The 22,627-nt window shown below is 43.6% G+C and overlaps 2 protein-coding genes across 3 annotated transcripts in view; one reads left to right on the forward strand and one right to left on the reverse strand.

Moving 5' to 3' along the window:
• Nucleotides 1-13,307, reverse strand: part of LOC137346099 (carnitine O-acetyltransferase-like) — a 64,218-nt gene extending 50,911 nt beyond the window's left edge. Inside the window, exons 1-3 of one of the 2 annotated variants that reach the window (XM_068009395.1) lie at nucleotides 13,018-13,306; nucleotides 5,053-5,265; nucleotides 452-727 (exon numbers count right to left, since the gene is read on the reverse strand). In XM_068009395.1, coding sequence (XP_067865496.1) covers nucleotides 452-727; nucleotides 5,053-5,082 — 306 coding nt within the window. In that variant the 5' untranslated portion in view covers nucleotides 5,083-5,265; nucleotides 13,018-13,306. Of the gene's footprint in view, nucleotides 1-451; nucleotides 728-5,052; nucleotides 5,266-13,017 lie in introns of both variants that reach the window. The other variant, XM_068009396.1, reaches the window with a different exon arrangement.
• Nucleotides 13,308-13,419: 112 nt separating this feature from the next.
• The window catches only part of ppt2b (palmitoyl-protein thioesterase 2b), a 63,463-nt gene continuing 54,255 nt past the window's right edge, over nucleotides 13,420-22,627 (forward strand). Inside the window, exon 1 of the mRNA XM_068009397.1 lies at nucleotides 13,420-13,756. Within this exon, the coding sequence (XP_067865498.1) occupies nucleotides 13,619-13,756 (138 nt within the window). The 5' untranslated portion in view covers nucleotides 13,420-13,618. The remainder of the gene's footprint in view (nucleotides 13,757-22,627) is intronic.

The following is a 22,627-nucleotide window of genomic DNA, read 5'->3' on the forward strand; positions in this document are numbered from 1 at the left end:
GAACAGGAGGACTCTTCCTGGGACCCACAAAAGTAATGTGGGCTGATGCTACCCTGGGAGCCCTTCCACATCTCCCCAAGATCATGACATTTCATCACCCACAGCCCCTCCTGCAGGTAGACAGATGGCAGACAGGTATTCAACCCATTGAGATGACCATTTAGCACCCTGCAGCTCACAGCCCTGTAGTGAATGAAACCAATGGAGGGAGTGGAGGTTTGAGCTGTCAGATGGGCAGTCGATCAAACGGGCTGCTATTTGACACTGAAAGGTATCACAGCCAAGCCCAGTCCAGTCACCACCCAATGTCCGCTGGATGGATAGTGTTCAAGTGCACCATTCTGATCTCAACAACCCTTCCTCCTGCCCCACTTTCATTCTAATTTGCATGAATGCAGCGAGCAATTACAGTGCCACCATATTGTTTACTGTGGCAACTCATAACACTTACCCAGTTTTCAGTCCTTCTCGATCGCCTTTCCAGCCTGTCCTGTAGTTTCAGTCCGATACTGTGTGGTCTACTGAACTCTCTCACTATTTGCCTTGTCTGTTCCAGCTCTTCAGGGGTCACGAGAGGCTGCAGTGCCAGGAGGTAGCGTTCCAATGTGTGTTTCAGTGGAGGAACTGGCAGCTGAGGTAATGGAGACTGAGTGGAGAAAAGCCTTCCTGGAGGGCACCGGACGCCTGCCGTCTTGATGAGGAACGTGGGCTGCCATACTCTGACAGTCTGTAATAAAGATAGGAACATAAAGCCACTCAGCACCTGGACTGGGGCAAAACACTATTTTGTGATTACTTTCAAATGCACTTTCACACAACACCACAAGCAAAGTTTCAGGGAAGAAAGCAGCTGCTGTTTGGGTTGAATCATTTATTGAGTGTGGATGAAGGCTGCCTTCTCCCTGTGGCTTTTTTTTGTCTCCAAGTTTATTTAGTGCTATTGAGTTAATCAGTCAACCTTGTTCCAAATGACCTACAAAAAGTAAATACAGCGATGGAAGGCTGATTGTGTTAGGCCAACCTTTTACTGACTATAATCACAATTACTGACTAAACAACCTTACCAAAAAAGAAGAATTACACATTGGCCTTTATAGCATAGATAAGATTGCATTGTATTATAAACTGTATAGGTTTTAACACAGAGCCAAGCAACACAGCAAGTTGCACCTTTTAACACTGGCATGTACTTCAAAAGCTAATTCTCTCTATCTCTTGCTACTTTGTTTTTTATTCTTTCATGGGATGCGGACATTGATGATAATTTCATGGCACCATTATTGAGACTAACTTTCAATTCCGGATTTCTATTAATTAATTGAATTTAAATGCCAGCAGTTGCCATGGTGGGATTTGAACCCATGTCCCCATTACCACTACGCCACCATCTCCCCTTACTGAGACCTCCTTTAGCTGGACATGAGAAGGTTCACAAGAATAGTCCAGTGATTTCTTTCCCCCCTCTTGCTCCTCTCACCTGAGGGAAACGACCTCAGCTTAGTGCCTCCCCTCACAATATCAGGAAGTCAGTGAAGCATAAGGGAAAAAAATGGACACCAGACGAAAGAAGCAGGAACTAGTAGCATGGTGCTACCTGGAAGGAAGGGACTGGAGGGTTATGCTTGTTACTGCCCTGATAACACTAACCTGCATTTATATCGTGTCTTTAACATAGTAACATGTCCCAAGGTGAGTGTTATCAAACAAAATATGACACCGAACCGTATAGGAGATATTAAGGCAGGTGACCAAAAGCTTAGTCAAAGAGATAGATTTTAAGGAGTGTTTTGAAAGGAGGTGAGTGAGATAAAGAGGCGGAGAAGTTTAGGGAGGGAATTCCAGAGTTTAGAACTGAGGCAGCTAAAGGCACAGCCACCAAGGAGTGAATGGAATGCCATGACAATATTCAAACACAACACTTAAATCACAGAAGAATCTTTTTTTGAAGTACACATTTATTTGTAGTTGCATGACAAAGGACATCAGCACTGGGTTAATTACTCAGTTTCCCAGATGACACATTTGGTTCCTCGGTTCCTACATTTCTGCGAGTCTAATGAATTTGGCTTCCAGTCTGCTTATGCTCACATCAAAAACACTGAGCCAACAATTGCAGGAATTGTGAATCTGATTCAGAAGGTTGTGCATTCAAGTCCTCGTCAAGGGACTTGAGCACAGAAATCCAGGCTGACACTCCAGTGTGTGCTGCACTAACAGAGGTGCTGTCTTTCAGACACCATGTTAAACCAAGGCTCTGTCTACTCTCTCAGCTAGATGGAAAAGATCCTGTAGCACTATTTCGAAGAAGTAGGGGAGTTATCCCCAGTGACCCAGAACAACAATTATCCCCAACCTAAAAAAGGTCCAGATTATCTATTCATTATCACACTGCTGTTTGTGCTTACTCTGCACACACTGGCTGCTGTGCTTTCTCCATTACAACTGTGACTCACTTCATTGGCTGAAAAGCACTTTGGGACATAACTGAGGTCATAAAAGTTGCGATATAAAAGCAAGTCTTTTTACCTCATGGCGAGCAGTCTGAATTGGACTTTTCTCCTCATCTTTCAGATCAGGCTATATTAGCGTTGTGCATTGTTGCACTGTTAGAATTTGCATTTCCACTAATGTCAACATCACATCTGGGACCTAATAAACATCACTGAGTATCTCCTTTGCCACAAATTGCTGTGGTTTCTTTATGAACAAACAATGACAGGTGTCATAGACCCACTGTCATTTTAGAGAATAGGCTTGTAGCTCTGCTCTAATAAGGCAGAGCCTCTGAATCACACATCCTGGTGAAGTGCTTCTGACTGCTAACCCAGAGGAAAAAGCAAGAGACACAAATGACATTCCACCTCAGGAGAGGACAGGCAGTGGGAAACTGGCACTGACATCCTGCTCTGCTGGAATGGTGCCTACCGTACACTGAAAGACAGGAGCTTTCATCACATCAGTCTGATCTTGACTGACATCCTATTTGACTCTGAGCTGAGCTTCCAAACCCAAGTCCCATTCACTCATCACTCCCTACGCTTGACTCACATTGGCTCCAGTCCAGCACACACTTCGATTTTAAATTTCTCATTCTTGAGACTCCTCCATAGCCTTACCCCTCCTTAATCTCCTCTGAGCCCTAAACCCTTTGAGTTATCTGCATTCCTCTAATTCTGGCCTCTTCAGCATCCCCAATTTTAATCGCTCTTCCATTGGTGGCTGTACCTTCACCACCTGGTCCCTCATGTCTGGAATTCCCTCCTTAAACCTCTATGCCTGTTCTCCTTCAAGCCACTCCTTAAAACCCATATCTTTGACCAAGCATTGGGTCACCTGTCTTAATATCAATTTGTGTTGAGGAATTAATGAATAGCATAAAACTGGTCAACAGTTGATTACTAGGAACAACACAATTGTTAATTATTAAAATCCTAGATAATGTACTGGAAACTTCAAAATTAAAAGTTAGGAGTGGTGGGGCTTCTTCTAAGAAGGCAATATTTGAGGTTATCAGAGGGATATCAGCAACACTTGATCCTTTAGAAAGGATTCGAATGATGCTCCACTTACCCTGCCCGATACAGTAATCCCTCAAGGATTTTGGTTCCCCCATTGTTTGGTGGCTTACTGATGTCGAACTACTGTCAGATGGTGGTGAGAAACTCCGGCACAGGCAAGATGGGCCGAATGGTCTCCTTCTGAGCTATTTCCAGTTTCTAAACTCAATTTATGTGGCTCAACCCACTCGTGAAAGGATTGAGAATGAGAGGCCACAGATTTCAAGTATTTGGTAAAAGAAGCAAAAGTGACATGAGGAAAAACTTTTTCACACAGAGAGTGGTTAAGGTCTGGAATGCACTGTTTGAGAATGTGGTGGAGGCAGGTTCAATTGAAGCATTCAAAAGGGAATTAGACAGTTATACGAAAAGGAAGAATGGGCAGGGTTACAGGGAGAATGTGGGGGAATGGAACTGAGCGAGTTGCTCTTTCAGAGAGCCAGTGTGGACACAACGGGCTGAATGGCCTCCTTCTGTACTGTAAGGATTCTGTGAAAGGCAAATTTTGTCTGATAATGCTGTGAAGTGCCTTGGGACGTTTTTCTATGTTAATGCTGCCATATAAATGCAAGTTGTGATTTGTTTTAGTAAACTACATAACTAAGCCACTGTATTCGTTATTCCAGTAACGATGTTCCCATTCACTTTTGTCCAAGATGGAAAGCTCATCGCTCACAAGTTAACCTACCTGCAGAAGTACATTTGAAATGGCTTTCAATGAGACACAAAACTGTCTGTAGAACAAAGACAGATATCAGGCTCGATTATGAACAATAGAAAGAACGCTCTTGTGTATCACGCCTTTAAACTGTCGGTTAAAGGAAGTGAACATTTTAGGCAGCAACACGCAGGCTATAGCCTCTGAGGCGTGATCTCACTGGAGAGGCATAAATTATCTGCTGCCAACAATTGGAAGCTAAGAGATAGCAAAAGCCAAACAAGTGTGTTCAGATCTCCCCCTTAATACAATGTTTGGAATACGCAAGAAATCTGTAACACACCCGGCTCCTACATTACACCAACACTACAAAAATACTTCATTGTCTGTAAAGTGTTTTGGGACGTTCTGAAAGGTGCTATATAAATGCCAGTCTTTCCTACTTTAATTTAATTTTAAAAGCTTTTTGTACCGGTATGGCTGGGTAACATTATTTCACAGCTGGAAAAAAAATCCAGCAATGCAGATTCCAGTTGCTTTTCCAGACCGAAGTGTCCAGCAAACACTCGGGGTCATGGTGGGACAGCAAGTGCTTCAACAACAAGGCAGAGCTGAGTGACATTCAGCACGTGTGCAATGTTCCTTGTTTATTGCGATTTTAATAGAGCAAAAATATCTGTCAGTGGTTGTGGGAACACAGTATAACAAACAGCCTGCTGAGTAGAGTGGCTACAATGTGTAACTTGCTCCTGTGCCTTCTTTCCACTAATAAATCACACTATTTTGCTACTATGTAACAGGTAATAACCAGAATGAAATTGATGATCAGAAACTCACCAGGAGGCGGGTGGACGCCGTGAGCATCATGATGAACCTTTTCTGGGAAGCATTTACTCCCGTGTCGGGCCCAACCTTTGTTTTAAAGAAAAACAAATGCTAAGTTCGAGCTGTTTCACCAGCTGCCAGATGCTGGCCTCGGATGTAAGGAAATGGCAAGAGTTTAGAGTTCACCAAAGCTCGCCTTACTTCCGTCTGCTTCCCCTCTTGTTTCTGCGTTCAAAGTAAAAAGAAAGGATCCGGTTGAAACGTGCAGGGGTATCTACAAGTTATGGAGGCGTTTGAACATCGACGTGTACTGATAGTTATTAGTGAAAGAAGCACGGAATGTCATCTGTATATTTTTACATTATTCTGGGGAGGAATGATTTGTAAAGCAATGCAAAACAGTGGGGTAAATGCAGGAGGGAGTTTGAAATCCGACAGTTGTTGTGGTTTTATTTGCAGTAGATCAGATCCTGGTGGACAAAGATTTATTTAATTCGTTAACACCCAATTATTGTACCTCATAAAAAGGAGGTTTATTCCTCACTGTTGCAGTGGTACAGTCTGGCCTGCGAGACGATCTAATATCAAATGTCAACAAAGCCCAACATGAGCGAGGTCAGGCCAAGGGATTTTTTTCTGGCAAAACACAGGTTACGAAGAAATTCGACACAAATGTAAAGGCGGCTGTTTGTTTACAGTAAGACAGGGGGGAAAAAATACCCAAAATACAGTGACTGTCACAAGAAGCAAGTGAGATCTTGAAGGGTCTAATTATGCAAAACATCCTTTAATCCCTCAGAACAGATTAAACAAGGTTAGTAAAGGAAGGTGGGGAAAAGAAATCCTTTGCTTTGGCCAATAATATTGACATGTGTACTCCTATTGAAACTCATCTTGTCTGTAGACCGCTCCGCCCTGTTTTAAATTTAGAACCCTCTGAAGACATGGATGAGATCAGCGTGGTGACTGCCTACAGATCAAAGTAGACAACAGGCTAGAGTAAGAGGAACATATACTGATCGGGGTGGAGGGAGGGCTCGTAGACTTGGAGAAGATTACAGAGATGGGGAGGTGTTTGAGAGCTACAGTAGGTCAGTGAGGGAAGGGATGATAATGGGTAAATCACAGAATCTAGGAGGTCATTGTGTCTGAGCTGGCTCTTCGAAAGAGTTATCTAATCAATCTCACTCCCCTGCTCTTTCCACATAGCCCTGAATGTTTTTCTTTGGCAGCAGTTTGGATACAGAAGTTTGAGCAGAAGTTGACAGTGCAGGATGGGAGTCCAGTGCGGAGACCACTGGAATAGTCGGGTCCTGAGGTGACAAAGGCAAGGGTAAGGGTTTCAACAGCAGATAGGCTGAGATACAGGTGGAGGCGGGCGTTGTTACAGAGATGGAATTAGATGATCTTTGCGATGGAAAAAATACGGAATCTCTGCTTAAGGTTGAATAGGACACCAAAACCAAGGTTTCAAAAAGTCTGATTCAGCTTCAGCATTCACCAGGGAATTGGGTGGATTGAGTGGCTGGGATCAAAGACAATGGCTTTGGTCTTCCCAATGTTTAATTGAAGAAAATTGCCATTTAACCAAGACTGGATAATGGACAAGTAATACTGCACTGGGAGTGTCAGGCTGGATTATGTGCTCCAGTTTTGAACTTGGAGGGGAGAGTGCTACCACTGAGCCACAGCAGACACAGAGGAATCTGTGGAGGTTGGTGAAAACAGCAGCAATGACAAAGTAAGACTGAGTTGAGGATAAGATGCAGCTGGTAGAGTTTTGGAAGAATTTAGGTTTATGCAGTCTCAATCATGTTAAAAAAGATATGTAAATAAATGCAAATCTTTATTTCTTTCAAATATGTTATTAGAGGGTTTATTGTGTGTGGAAATGTCCTAATGCAAATCGTTATCATCAGTTTCACTTGTTACTGACTTTTCTACTGGCACTGCCCTTCCAGCTATACATGTCTGATGGCATTTGGGAAAATAACAAATATATTTTGGGATCAGAGTAACAAGGTGGAATCACAGTGCAAATTCAACTCATAGAATGGTTACAGCACAGAAGGAGGCCCTTTCGCCCATTGTGTCAATGCTGGCTCTCTACAAGAGCCAACTCAGTTAGTCCCATTCCACTGCCCTTTCCCCATAGCCTTGCAAATTTTTTCTCTTCAGATGTTTATCCAATTCCCCTTTGAAAGACCTGATTATATCTGCTTCCACCACGCTCTCAGGTAGTGCATGCCAAATACTAACCACTCGCTATGTAAACAAGTTTTTCTTCATGTCGCCATTGGTTTTTTTGCCAATCATCTTAATCAATGCCCTCTGGTTCTTGATCCTTCCACCAATGAGAACACTTTCTATCTACTTTGTTGAGATTTCTCATGATTTTGAACACTTCTATCAAATCTCCTGTCAGTCTTCTCCAAGGAGAACAACCCCAGCTTTACCAATCTATCCATATAACTGAAGTCTCTCATCCCTGGAAACATTGTCGTAAATCTTTCCTGCACCTTCTCTACAGCCTTGACATCCTTTCTAAAGTGTGGTGTCCAGAATTAAACACAATAGTCCAGTTGAGGCTGAAACAACATTTTATCAAGGTTCGTCATAATTTCCTTGCTTTTGTACTCTATGTCTCTATTTATAAAGGATCCTGTATACCTTTTTAACCACTTTCTCTATCTGTCCTGCGCCTTCAATGATTTGTATAAACCCAAGTCTCTCTGTTTCTGCACCCCTTTTCGAAATATGTCCTTTATTTTATATTGCCTCTCCTCATTCTTCCTACCAACATGTACCACTTCACACTTCTCTGCATTAAATTTCCTCTGGAACATGTCCGGCTATTCCACCAGCCTATCGATGTCCTCAGCAACTTACAGGCCAATCAGTTTAACTTGAGTGGTGGGAAAGCTTTTAGAGATAATAATCCTGGACAAAATTAACAGTCACTTGGACAAGTGTATATTAAAGGGAAAGCCAGCATGGATTTGTTAAAGACAAATCACGTTAAACAACTTGATTGAGTTTTGTGATAAGGTAACAGAGATGGTTGATGAGGGAAATGCATTTGATGAGGTGCCACAGAATAGACTTGCCGGCAAAGTTGAAGCCCATGGAATAAAAGGGACAGTGGCAGCAATGGATACAAAGTTGGCTGAGTGACAGGAAATAGAGAGTAGTGGTGAACAGTTGTATTTCGGACTGGGGTTTCTCAGGGGTTGGTACTAGGACCACTGTCTTTCTTGATATATATTAAATGACCTAGACTTCGGTGTACAGGACACAATTTCAAAATCTGCAAAAAAAAAAATGCAGAACTCATTGTCCAAAGTTTTGAGGAAAAATACTAACTTTTTTTATTCAGTTGAAAACATAGAAGTTGAACTTGCTAGAGTCATCCATGTGAGCTGATACATTCTCCACTCAATAATTCATCATTTGTTCATTCCCTGTTCTCCCTATTGCAGTTTGCACTTCCTCCCAACATTTTTTTTTGTGTGGTCACGATCAAAAAAAAGTTTCCATAACCAGGCCAAGTCTTGTATGAACTGAAACTTGCCCTCCCTATACATGCCATGGATGGGAGAGCACACCATGAAATTAGCACTTACAACAACAAAAACCTACATTTATATACTGCCTTTAATGTAGAAAATAGTCTTCAGGTGCTTCACAGAAGTTTGAGGAAAATGTACATCGAGCCAAAGACTGAGAAAGATTAGGGAGAGTGACCAAAAGCTTTATGGTGAGATTTTCCATGTGGATGATGTTATTTCCCGTTGACCCACAGGGTAAGATCTGGCACCAGGATTAAAGATATGAGCAATCTGCACAGTACTTTACATCACGGGAATTCTTTCATGTTAGGGCCATATTTTTTAAAGTCAAATCTCCTGTTTTGGAAGATGATTAATCAATAGGCATTACTGAACATACTGATTTAATAGTTCAGTGATCAGAGTAGTTGAATTTATTCACTCCATTGTTTGTCTGTCCAGATACATTACATTTCAATTTAATCTGCAGTAACAATCAGGCACCACATTTTGAATTTGAATTAATGACGACAAGACAAAAACACTAAGCCAGGGTTTCAAACAAGTGAATTTTGGAACTCCACTCTAAAATTTCACAGGATGTTTTCCATTTTAATTCTGGCTATTTCAAAATGCACAATGAAATAAAGGTAGTAATGTTCCGATTTAAAGCAGGATGAAAGTTGTGCTTTTATCGCACCATCAGCAAACAATAAAACAAATCTTAAAAGATTATCACTGAACTGCAGACTTTGAGGCAGGTTCCTTTTGTAAAAAACCCAATTTAGACATGGTTCTCAATGCTGCTGGGTAACTCTAGGTGGTGCTAGACGTTAAGTTTGCTACAGTGCAAACATTTTCAACGCACTTCTCAGATTTTTACTTAAAATATAATTATATATCTGTGCTAGCTAATACGATTGTCAACTCAATGTGTTAGATATTCACCAATACAGTCTGACCATTAAACACTGCCTGGGCAGAATGCAGAATGGAAAACCTTGCTGGGAGAATTGCCCGATTTTTCTCGAATTTGAATGAAGAGAAGAAGAATCCAGAGGGTTCTATTATCAGTCTGTGAAGCCCCTTTCTGAGCTTTGCCCAGGTGATGTTAAACATTCAGACAGAGTAGGCAGGGTGAGGCAATAGAGAGATCTGAAGACAAGGATGAGAATGTCAAAATCAAGGCATCGTTAGACTGGGAGCCAATGTAGGTCAGCGAGCACAAGGGTGATGGTGAATGAAACTTGTTGTGAGTTAGGAAATGAGCAGCAGAGTTTTGAATGAGCTCAAGTTTATGTAGGGTTGAAGATGGAAGGCTGGCGAGGAGATAATGAAACAAAATGAAGCAGGAGCATAATGAAACAATATTTTCCACCGAGCTACAAAAGGATATAAGGGAAGGTGACCAAAAGCTTGGTCAAAGAGGAAGGTTTTAATAAGTGTCTGATAGGAGGAGAGAGAGGTTGAGGTAGTCAATGAGAGATCGCTGAGCTTTCTCTTGTTTGAGATGGCTGTTACTTGCCAATAATCAAATCCTGTTCTAGGTTAGAATAGGTTCCTTCATTATGAGAGGAGCTATGAATAGAGCTGAATACTGTAGTGAACAACCCCCTAGTCAGTGAACAACCCCCTAGTTTCTTTATGACTCTCTTAACTACCCTTACCCCCGAAACAATATGGTCTGTTGCCAAAATGCCAGAAAATCTGAAATGATACCGTCTGCTCCGAAAGCTGTTAATAGCTAGTTTAAGTGCCAGTTTGTGCCATTCTGCAGATGCTGAGCTCATCCAGAAATAAATTAGATCCCCTTTTTTCTCAGAACCTATGGTTTCATTTCTTGCAAACTGCAAGTTGCACTTTGAATTGTGCCAATGATTTGACCATAGTCTTTTTAACTCTTAATAGAAAGGAGGAAAAAGACCAAACATAGAACAGATTGTGCAGTGAGTAAATGCTTACTATGTTATGCTGTCTGAACCACGCAGACCAGTTGCAATTCCTGTATTGAGGTAACTAATCTCAGCTATGATGTGCTGTGATTCTTGTAACAGAGCTCCTGGACCAGGCAGCAGAAGATAGAGCACAATTCCTGCTCTTTAATTTTATTAGCTACCTTGTTGGTAGCAGATGAACAGATGTAGAGTTACAACAGTGTAATGGTTATGCTACTGGCTTACTGATCCACAGGCCTGGACTAAATATACAAAGAACTTGACTTCAAATCCCACTGCGGCAGTTTGAGAATTTGATTCTGAAAATAAAAAAGGTGGCAGCAGTAAAAGTGACCATGAAACTGTCGGATTGTCATAAATGGCCAACTTGTTCACAGCCAAAAAGCAGGTCAAGTCTCCTATTACCTGCACCCTCTATATATCTCACAAATGGGAGAGCACCATGAAATCAATACTTACAAAAACCTGCATTTATATAGAGCCTTTAACATATTAAAATAGTCCAGCAAATTCACAAAGTGTGAGAAAAATGGGCATTGAGCCAAAGTATGCGATGTTTCTTGTGGACGATGTTATTTTCAGTTGATCCATAAGGTTAACAACTGCCATCAAGGTTGAAGATGTGAGTGATCTACACTGTGATTTATATCATGGCAATTCTTTCATGTTAGAACTATTACCATTTAAAGTCAGATCTAAAGTTGATGCCTAAGTGTTACTGGAAATAAAGCTATGTGAAATCAGATTGGCTACAGCAGCAGATGGAAACTGAAATATAAACTGATTGGGCCTTGATTTCCTATTATGGAATCTGCACAGCTTAGATAGACAGACCTGGGACTTTCCTGGTCTTTCATGCCTTAACTATTCACTTCCTACCAGCTCAGCCATTATGGAGGAGCTTGAATTGTGTATAGTTTTTATCAATGAACTTCGTGATGATGTTTTCAAAACACAAATAATGTTATAGAGAGCAATTTTAACCTAACTCACCCATCGGGAAACTGACAGGATCGAGTTTGGACGGGGTTTTACACTCTGCTCGATTTTACTCTCCATTGGAATCAGTGTAGAGTGATACTGGTAAAACCAACATTTCACCCTATCCTGTGGGTTTCCCACCTGGCAAGTTAGGTTAAAATCACAGCCCATTGTGTCTAATATAAACAGGACTCTGTTAAAGAGTGACCTTACCAGATCTTTTGTGGTGAAGGTCACACTTCAGATTCTCAGGAGCCAGACGCTGTGTCCAAAAGTGATGATTGGTGTGTTAAAAAGCAATAGCTGTAATTTTTATTGTAAAAACTTGAAAGGCACAAAGAATGTTGGAAGTTATATTGATATGAGGTTCTTCAATACAAGTTATTTTTCTTTGAGTTACAGTGAAATTATTGCTAAGTGGCTGGCAGTTGTGACATTTCATTAGTAATTAAATCCAAATTAGTGAGTGTCAGCCCTGGCTCAGTCAGTAGCACTCACCTCCGTGTTAGACAATTGTGGATTCAAGACTCACTGCAGATAACTGAGCACAAATGACACTCCCGGTGCAGTACTGAGGGAGCACTACACTATCAGAGATACTGTCTTCCAGATGAGAAGTTAACAGTGAAGCTCCCTCTGCCTGCTCAGGTGCATGGAAAATATCCCACGGTACTATTTTGAAGAAGAGCAGGGGAGTTATCCCTGATGTCTTGCCCAGTATTTATCTCTCTATCAACATCACTAAAACAGATTATCTGGGCATTATTGTGGGATCTTGCTGTGTGCAAATTGGCAGCCACGTTACAACAGTGACTACACCAGCTGGAAAGTGCTTTGGGATGTCTTGAAGTCATGAAAGGTTCTATATAAATGCAAGTCTTCATAGCATTTTCTTTCATTCATTAATTTTCATTATTGCTGGGTTTGTTTAAAAGAAAGAACTTTCAATTAATAGAATTGACTCGCTGCTCAGCAAAACATTGGTTAAAGTGAAAATATCAATAATAAATTTAAATGTCACAATCACTGAATTGTTACTGTGCAGAAGGAGGCCATTCGGCCCATCGTCTCTGCACCAGCTCTCCAAATGAGCAATTCACTCAGTTCCATTCCTCTGCCTTCTCCCGATAACTCTGTACATTCTTCCTTTTCAGATAACTGTCTAATTCCCTTTTGAATGCTTCAATTGAACCTGCCTCCACCACACTCTCAGGCAGTGCTTTCCAGACCTTAACCACTCGGTGCGTGAAAAAGTTTTTCCTCTTGTCACCTTTGCTTCTCTTACCAAATACTTTAAATCTGTGCCCTCTCCTTCTCGATCCTTTCCCAGGTGGGAACAGTTTCTCTCTATCTACTCTGTCCAGACCCCTCATGATTTTGAATACCTCTATCAAATCACCTCTCAGCCTTCTCTTTTCCAAGGAAAACAATCCTAACTTCTCCAATCGATCTTCATAACTGAAGTTCCTCATCAATGAAGATAGCTACATTACCTGCTACTATTCCAATGTAAGACACTTTCGCAAAAGTGGAGTGTGCTGGCATGTAAATGCACGGTTCTGTTGCTGATGGCTGTACTCCTGTAAGGCCCCAAGTCGGTCGAGCTGATTCACTTTGCAGTTGTTCTCCCAGGATGGAAGAACATTGGTGCCCTGCTGGGTTTTTTTTTTGCCAGAGACAGTTTTCTTTTCTGGCCTTGAAAAAAGATGTGCAAACCCCTGTCTTACCCCATGCACTCTCTCTCTCTCTCCACCACCCCAAAATAAAAGTTTTAAAATGAATCCAGGGGTAAATGAAGCAAAGAGGAAGTACATACACCGTTGCCAGGGTCACCTGCACGGTTGGTGGGGAAAGCAGGATGTGACATTCAATGCTGGATGTCCCGCGCAGCCGCCCTGGTCAGTTTCATCTGTAATTGACTAGAGAAATGGAGAGGAGCCTGGGTGGGAGAGTAAATCAGTGAGGATTGATAGACAGGGGCTGCTGCTGGGAGGGACGGGGATGGAGACTGAATGAATGCAGCTCTGGGTTAGCTCGGCGTTTCCACTGTTTTTGTTGCTTCATCCCAATACTACACTGTAGAAAGGCACCGACATGTTTGCTTGGACTGTACTCGCGGTTTCAGCTGCTATCGCGCTAGAAGCAGCGCAGTCCTACAAGCCGGTTATTGTGGTGCACGGTTTGTTTGACAGCCCAGGAGATTTCAAAATGCTCCAAGGTTTCATCAACGAGGTAAGGAGACGCTTCTTTCGTGCTCTTTCGCTGCGCCCAGGCCTGATTTCCCGCAGATCTACCCTGGATCCCTGCCCACTCCTCTTTTCCTCCCTGTTCTGGAAGTGGGTAAGTGACTGGAAACATGAACTGTTTACTAAAGGAGGAGGGAATCGTGTTCCAGGGCCGCCCCGCGAAATACACGGACACCCACCCGGGTTGTAATAAGTTACTAAATTCGATTTTAATCTCGACAAGTTTAACCCAAGTGAATAGCTGAGTCAGTTAATGGGATATAAAATATAAAAGTGTAGGTTGAAATGAAATACTGTGAAAGCTCCGGTGTGTAGCAGTTTTCCCAAATACCAGTAGCAGTTTATTAGCTGAAGTATTTTTTTCCCATTGTGAGTTATCTCTCAGACAGTTCCTCGGGAACTTCCTTCCACTCCAGGGTTGTGGGTCCTTAGACAACTGAATAATCCAATTCTGGATCCGCACACTCTGCCACAGGTGGGGCAGGTTAAAGGCCTGCTCGGGTCTGCAAAAAAAAAACGACCAGAGCCCGACAGAACCACGTCCAACCCGAGTCGGACCCAGCCCAAGTCCTTCCACTTTCTCGCACCCGACCTGAGCATCAGTTAACCCACCTTCCGTTTTTCACTTTGTTGCTGATCTGTACAAGTTTAAAATAACTGTAACAAAACCACCTTTCTAGTCCAAAAATTACATTAACATTGGAACTTGTGATAGAGTGTATCTGACTTGGTCCGACCCAAGCCCGAATGTCTGATCCGGAAGTGCGACCCGACCTGACCCAAACCCGACACATGTCGTCGGGTCCCGTTGGATTCGGGTTGGGTAGCAGGCCTTTAGGGCAGGTGGTGTTTGAGGTGAGTGAATGGGATGCTTGAAATTCTGAACGCTCCTTCTGCTGTTTATACTTGGTCACTGCCTGGGCATGTCGACGTTGTTCAAATTGGCTGGCACCTTCGGGGATGTTTCTTCACTGTGCGCAGTCTTGGGCAAGAGATTCCCACGAATCGGTGGAGGTGTCACATTTTTTCAGGGAGGCTTTAAGGACATCCTTGTAGCGTTTCCTCTGTCCTCCTGGTAGTCTCTTGCCATGATGGAGCTCGGAGTAGAAAGCTTATTTTGGGAGTCTTGTGTCTGTAGTACAATAGAAAAATCCAGGATGAGAGAAGACAATTAGAGCATGGAAGTTTACTACCCTTGTGCCCTACCTCTCCCAAATTAAGCATCTGGCTGCATCCTGAATATCCCTCCTGCAGGCATCAGTAGCTCCTTCAGTTATTTACCCAACCAATATCCTTTATATTGGAAAAGCTTTTGAATTCAGTGGGCGAGGGACAATATCAGAGTTGAACTTGTCAGTATTCTCACAGGATCACCCTCCCCTGCCACACTTGCTTTCCAGTACAGATTATTACATTGGAGTCAGGAGGTAGAGCCCTAACTGATGTCTCCCCCTCTTCCTCTCCCATTCTGGGCTTGGTTCTGCCCATCAAACTCTGCTGAAACCAGTTAACTCAGCCTGGTTGAGAGCTGGAGCTGGTGGGAAATGCACTCATTCTGTCCGCTTGGCTCACGTGTGGGTTAGGAATACTGAATGAATGTTGTCATAGAGTCATAGAGAGATACAGCACTGAAACAAGCCCTTCGGCCCACCAAGTCTGTGCCGACCAACAATGACCCATTTATATTAATCCTACACTAATCCCATATTCCCTACCACAGCCCCACCTTCCCTCAATTCTCCTACCACCTACCCACACAAGGGCCAATTTACCTATCAACCTGCAAGTCTTGGCTGTGGGAGGAAACCGGAGCACCCGGTGGAAACCCACGCGGTCACAGGGAGAACTTGCAAACTCCACACAGGCAGTACCCAGAATTGAACCCGGGTCGCTGGAGCTGTGAGGCTGCGGTGCTAACCACTGCGCTGCCCAAGGGCGTTTTATGGTCTGTCCACTCCCGAGATCCTTTTTCGTATGGTGCCTTGTTGCTGGTAACAGAATATTACAGGATATTGCTTTGAGGCAAAGAGCAGAGAAATCGGTTGTTTGAGTTTACCAGCTGTACTCTGCTTCTTGATCTGTACTGTGGGACCAGGACCAAACTGTCAGGATTACTAAGCAGTACAGTCCTACAGACCAGTTATTGTGGTAAAGGATTACTTCCAAATCTTGTAAATGTAATTTCCTTCTCATTAGAAGCTATTTTCTCTGTCCCATATCATGCTGAATTTTGCCCTGCCCCCACCTTGGCGACTGTATTTCCTGTGCTTTACCTAATCAAACAAAAGTTGACACCGAGCCACATAAACAGACATTAGATCAGATGCTTGGTCAAAGAGGTAGGTTTTAAGGAGCGTCTTAAAATAGGAGAGAGAGAGCTGAAGAGGTTTATGGAGGGAATTCCAGAGGTAGGACCTAAACAGTTAAAGGCACAGCCACCAATGGCGGAGTGATTAATGTCAGAAATGCTCAAGAGGCCAGAATTGGTGATAATTTAAACCTAAATTGCCTGGAGGAAAAGCCACGGGATTGGGTGGAATGCGCTCGTTTTACACCCCCGACTCTGCACTGACTTCAGTGTGAAATGGGGTGAGGGTTGTAAATAATGTCACACTCAATCCCCTCAGTTTGCCAGCCAGTGGGTTAGGTTAAAATTGACACCAAAAGCTTTAATGCAGCCAATCGAAATTTTTCATAGATTGGGAAAAGTGTGCAGGTTTCTTTTTCTCTTGTGGAATGTCAGCTGTCCTTTATTCCTGTTGTATTTTGTTGTGGGCCTCGGGAATAATTGAAGCAGACCAGCCAGATGGGTGTATGAGGATGGGTTATAGTTCAGGTGACAAAGTCCTCGCTTGTTTATTGTTCCCTGTATAAAGTCCATAGACTGCACACAACTGGCTGGATGTGTAGTCAGCATGAGGCAGTTGTTTGCCATTTACCTAACTCATGAGGATATATGGATAGCTCCAACCTTTACTATTTATTGTTGGTTGTAAGCCTGCACCAAGAAAGCTGGGGCTTTTCATGTACAAGTGCTCATGTGCTTTGTTTTACATTTTTACAAACGAGTGAATTGAAGAGCATATGAAATAGGAACAGGAGTTGACCATGCAGCTCCTCCAGCCTGCTCCGCCATTCATTAAGATCTTCTATCTCAACTCCACTTTCCTGCCCTATCCCTTGGTGTCTGAAAATCTATTGATCCCAGTCTTAAATATATTCAATGAGCATCCACAGCTCTCTGTGTGGTAGAGAATTCCAAACATTCACAACCCTTTGATTAAAGGAATTTCTCCTCATCTCAATCCCTTGTCCTGTGACTATGCCCCCTAGTTCTAAACTCTCCAGCCAGGGCAAACAGCTTCTCCACATTTACCCTTTGAAGCCCTCTATGAATTTTATATGTTTCAATGAAATCACCTTTCATTCTTCTGAAGCTCCAAAGAATGTAAGCCCATTTTACTCAATCTCTCCTCATAGGACAATCCTCCAATCCCAGGAATCGGGGATCATTCTGGTGAAGGGTCACAGACCTGAAACGTTAACTCTGCTTCTCTCTCCACAGATGCTACCTGACCCTCTGAGTATTTCCAGCATTTCTTGTTTTTATTTCAGATTTCCAGTATCTGGAGTATTTTGCTTTTATATTACTGGTATTGTTTGCATTTGGCAAGATACAAGAAGTTTACAATTGAGTAGTGAAATGCAAAAATAATACTGTAACTCCCAAGCTTTCTGAGGAGAGTTGTTCGAGGTATTCTACCCTCTAACATTGGGTGATTTGCATTCATGTTACCTATAGGGCTCCATGGGTGAAAGTTGGTGATCTAATAAACCCATTTCTACCAAGTGAAACCTGTGATAAGCAGGAACTGTGGCCCCAGTGGTTTCTTTATGGTTTACAGTCAAATACAGAAAGGGGAACTGGATTATCGTATAGTCCAAACACAGAGAGGGTTGGTGTTGGAGTGTTAAGGTTGTGAACATTAGAAGTGGAGACAAGTTGATTGGGCAAGATATCGATGTTGCTGCTTTAGTTGAGCTAGCAGAAGTTTGAGGTTCAGTAGAGAGCTCATCTGAAGTTGGGACTGAGATACGTTGCTACAGTAAAGACAGAAAGAACATGCATTTATATCAAGACTTTCGTGACTTCACAAAATGTGTTACAGCTATTGAAGCATCTAGTGTTGTTATGCAGGAAATGTGACAGCTAATTTGTACACAAGAAGATCCCACAAACAGCAATGAGATAATGACCAGATCACATCTGTTGTGATGATGTTTGAGGGGAAAAGTATTGACCAAATTAAGTGTTGATATAAATTTTAAATCAGATTCTGGTCTTCAATCTACTGTATTGTGAAGCGAGAGTTGGCAGTACTGACTATCTAACCTTTGCTTAAGATATAAGAAGATAGCAAAGAGAGGAAAGAGGAACCATTGGCTGATCTAGACTATTTGATCAGTTATTTTCTTCCACAGCCAAGGCTCAGTTATTTCACTTTCACCTCTGAGTCAGAGTGTTCAGGTCTCCACTCTAGATATGAGTATATAACGTAGGCCAACACTCCCAGTGCATTTGAGGGAGTGCTGCACTGTCTGAGGTGCAGTATTTTGCATGAGTTGTTAAGCCTTGGTCTCGTCTGGCCCACATAAAAAATTCTGCGACACTCTTTCGATGAAGAGCAGGAGAGTTCTCCCAATGGAGAGAGAGAAACCACTTTGACTGACCCAGAAGTCTTGGATACTTGAAACGTAATTCCGCATCATGTTTCCTAAGTTTAAAAAGCCAAAAGCACAGACTTCTGTGTGATGGTTAAAGGTGAAGGTGCTTGGTTAGGTTCTGGTAATTAAGATATTCTTTCTGCCCATTTATTTTACCAGGAGTGATCTTTGTGTAGATCTCCAGGGCAGGATCTGTCACTTTTCATTCTCAACTGACGCTGGGTGTTGATGCATAAAATGCATTGTCGATATGTGAAGAGTGCTGAACTGAGCAGAACAGGATCAATCCTGTTTGACTAGCACTAGAAATTCTCTTGACATTACAACCACACTGCCTAATGGATCAGCCACCAGCACAGTCTGGTAAATGAAAGGCCTCCATTGACTGGCTATTTGGCTGAGTGCATTTCCCCTATTGTGATGGTTTGCTCTCATCAAGCAGCCCTGTCTATGTGAAGAGATTTGATTCTCTCTCTTGGTGTTTGATTTATTTCCCTTCCCCTGACCTCTGCAGCTAACTGAGCAGAAAGTGGGTCCCCAACACAGCTGGAGGCCCCAGACTGATGGGCTCAATTCTCCCCAACTCTGGGCACTGCCAGACATGATTCTCCCCAGGAACTTTCCTCCTTCCACAGGGAGCCTCTGTGTAGCACTGGTTGGATTGGGAATCATGGGGGAATCAGTACCTCATTCCAATGCTGAATTGGTAGAACGTAATCCTTCTCCTATATCCTTTATTACTTTTTTCGAATCCTTGCAGGTTACCCCGTTACATCTTTTCTCCTTTTAATTCTGCTTGAGTACGAGTTCATGGCTACTTGTGGTATCTTGCCCATGTGAAGCCAGACGGTGACCAAGGCGGACGAGATGGCCTGGAATAATGGGACTTAGCTGTGGAGAGGGAGAGACGGTGCTGCTTGAGAGGTCCAAGCCAGATCTGGCTGTGAACCATGTGTGCTTTCTGTCCCATGGAGCTGAATTCACAGAGGTGTCTGGGCTGAGAGACCTGCTGAGGTTGGAGGTATTGGAAATGGAGAGTGCAAGACCAATCAACCAACATCTCAGTGTTGCTGCTTTAGGTTAGCCAGAAGACATTGGGGATGAACGTGGAGAGGGGGGGAGCACGGCGTTGACGGAGTGGGGCTGGAGTGAAGATGGATTAGAGGTGGGTGAAAGAGACGATCAGAGGTAGGTCTGCTGTGACACTGTGGGGTAATTTTAACCAAAGTTATCAGCAGGGAATCCCATGGGAGCAGGTGGAATGTTGGCTTTCCACCCAATCCCAACATTATTCTCCGTTGACTTCGATGGAGGGTAAAATCATGTGGGGTGCAAAGCCAGTGTTCCACCAGATCCTGTGAGTTTCCCAATGGATTGGGTTAAAATAGCCTGCTGTGTTTCAGTGCTACTCAATCAAGGCCAATTCTTTGCTCACCTTGAATCTACATCTATGGACTTTCCAGTAGGAGTGAGTGGGCAACAGTCACAGGAACTCTGGGTTTCCCCAGTTTCATAGCCTGAGGTCAATTGCAATGCTCCAACCCTGGCTGAGATCAACAAACATAAATATAGACACTGATTGAACCTGGTGACTTCCTGCTCGCTGCAGCCTTGGTGTTACTCCGGGAGCATTCCTGGTCACTAGGGCCTCAGTGTTACTCTGGGTAGCCTTCCTGGTCACTGCAGCCTCAGTGTTACTCCGGATAGCCTTCCTGGTCACTGCAGCCTCAGTGTTACTCCGAATAGCCTTCCTGCTAACTGCACCCTCAGTGTTACTCCGGATAGCCTTCCTGGTCACTGCAGCCTCATTGTTACTCCGGATAGCCTTCCTGCTAACTGCACCCTCAGTGTTACTCCGGATAGCCTTCCTGGTCACTGCAGCCTCAGTGTTACTCCGGATAGCCTTCCTGGTCACTGCAGCCTCAGTGTTACTCCGGATAGCCTTCCTGGTCACTGCAGCCTCAGTGTTACTCCGGATAGCCTTCCTGGTCACTGCAGCCTCAGTGTTACTCCGGATAGCCTTCCTGGTCACTGCAGCCTCAGTGTTACTCCGGATAGCCTTCCTGGTCACTGCAGCCTCAGTGTTACTCCGGATAGCCTTCCTGGTCACTGCAGCCTCAGTGTTACTCCGGATAGCCTTCCTGGTCACTGCAGCCTCAGTGTTACTCCGGATAGCCTTCCTGGTCACTGCAGCCTCAGTGTTACTCCGGATAGCCTTCCTGGTCACTGCAGCCTCAGTGTTACTCCGGATAGCCTTCCTGGTCACTGCAGCCTCAGTGTTACTCCGGATAGCCTTCCTGGTCACTGCAGCCTCAGTGTTACTCCAGATAGCCTTCCTGGTAACTGCAGCCTTAGTGTTACTCCAGGATCATTCCTGGTCCCTGTGGCCTCAGTCTTACCCTGGGATCCTTCCTGGTCCCAGTGGCCTCAGTATTCCTCCGGGATCCTTCCTGCCCACTGTGGCCTCAGTATTACTCTGCAATCCTTCCTGCTCACTGTGGCCTCAGTACTCACTGTGGTCTCATTATTACTCTGCGATCCTTCCTGCTCACTGTGGCCTCAGTACTCACTGTGGCCTCAGTATTACTCTGCGATCCTTCCTGCCCACTGTGGCCTCAGTATTACTCTGCGATCCTTCCTGCTCACTGTGGTCTCAGTATTACTCTGCGATCCTTCCTGCTCACTGTGGTCTCAGTATTACTCTGCGATCCTTCCTGCTCACTGTGGCCTCAGTATTACTCTGCGATCCTTCCTGCTCACTGTGGTCTCAGTATTACTCTGCGATCCTTCCTGCTCACTGTGGCCTCAGTATTACTCTGCGATCCTTCCTGCTCACTGTGGCCTCGGTATTACTCTGCGATCCTTCCTGCTCACTGTGGTCTCGGTATTACTCTGCGATCCTTCCTGCTCACTGTGGTCTCGGTATTACTCTGCGATCCTTCCTGCTCACTGTGGTCTCAGTATTACTCTGCGATCCTTCCTGCTCACTGTGGCCTCAGTATTACTCTGCGATCCTTCCTGCTCACTGTGGCCTCAGTATTACTCTGCGATCCTTCCTGCTCACTGTGGCCTCAGTATTACTCTGCGATCCTTCCTGCTCACTGTGGCCTCAGTATTACTCTGCGATCCTTCCTGCTCACTGTGGCCTCAGTATTCCTCCGAGTATCACATTCACCCCTGAACCATCAGTGAGACTTGTCAGATTTTCAAACTATTGTAAAGGGAAGGATCCTTGACTTCCAGAGAGTCTCCAGAAACACTCAAGGGTTTTAACTTCCATACAAGCTGCCAGAAAAGTTCGTGTTGTGACATCTATTCCATGTTGTTTACAGGAGGAGAGTTTCAAGTTGAACATATATTTTAGGACACAAGGATCTTCCCAAAATAACATCAGTGACTGACATTGCATTTTGTTTGTTCAGCAGGATGTTAAATTATCAGCTGCTTGTAAAGTCCCTTTGAAAGAGATTATCGAAAGGCTCTTTTTATCCTTAAATCTGCTTTTTTATATTCACCCACGTGAGGTGACAGACTTGGAGATGGTGGATTTTGATTCTAATCAGCCCTGTATGCTTGTAACTTTTGGTCAGTGCCACTGAGCTTCTTGTTAAAGGTACAACGTCCTTCGTGCTCGTACTGATGGGCACTGAGTGGCTCATATCTGTGTCGTGGGATGATACAGTACAAATGGAGGCCATTCATCCCATCATGCCTGTGCTGACTCTCTGAAAGGGCTAACCAATTATCCTCCCTGCTCTTATTGCCATAATCCTGCAATTTTTTCCTTTTAAAAAAAATTTATCTAATTTCTCTTTTTTTAAAAAAACCTTTCAGGCAGTGTGTTCCAGATCACAATACTTTGCTATTTTAAACAAAAGCTTCCTCTTGTAATGTCTGGTTGTCTCTCCAATCATTTTAAATCTGTGACCTCCGGTTGCCAATCTTTCTGTCACTAGCAACAATTTTTCTTTATTTACTCTATCACGACCTGTCAAGATTTTCAGCATCTCTATCAAATCTCCCCATAACCGATAAGGAGAAGAACCCTTGTTTTTTCAGTCCATCATCCCTGCTACCATTCCAGTAAATCTCCTCTGCACCCTCTCCAAGGCCTTGATATCCGTTCTAAAGA

Source organism: Heterodontus francisci, chromosome 29 (assembly GCF_036365525.1).
Source record: "Heterodontus francisci isolate sHetFra1 chromosome 29, sHetFra1.hap1, whole genome shotgun sequence".
Lineage (NCBI taxonomy): Eukaryota > Metazoa > Chordata > Chondrichthyes > Heterodontiformes > Heterodontidae > Heterodontus > Heterodontus francisci.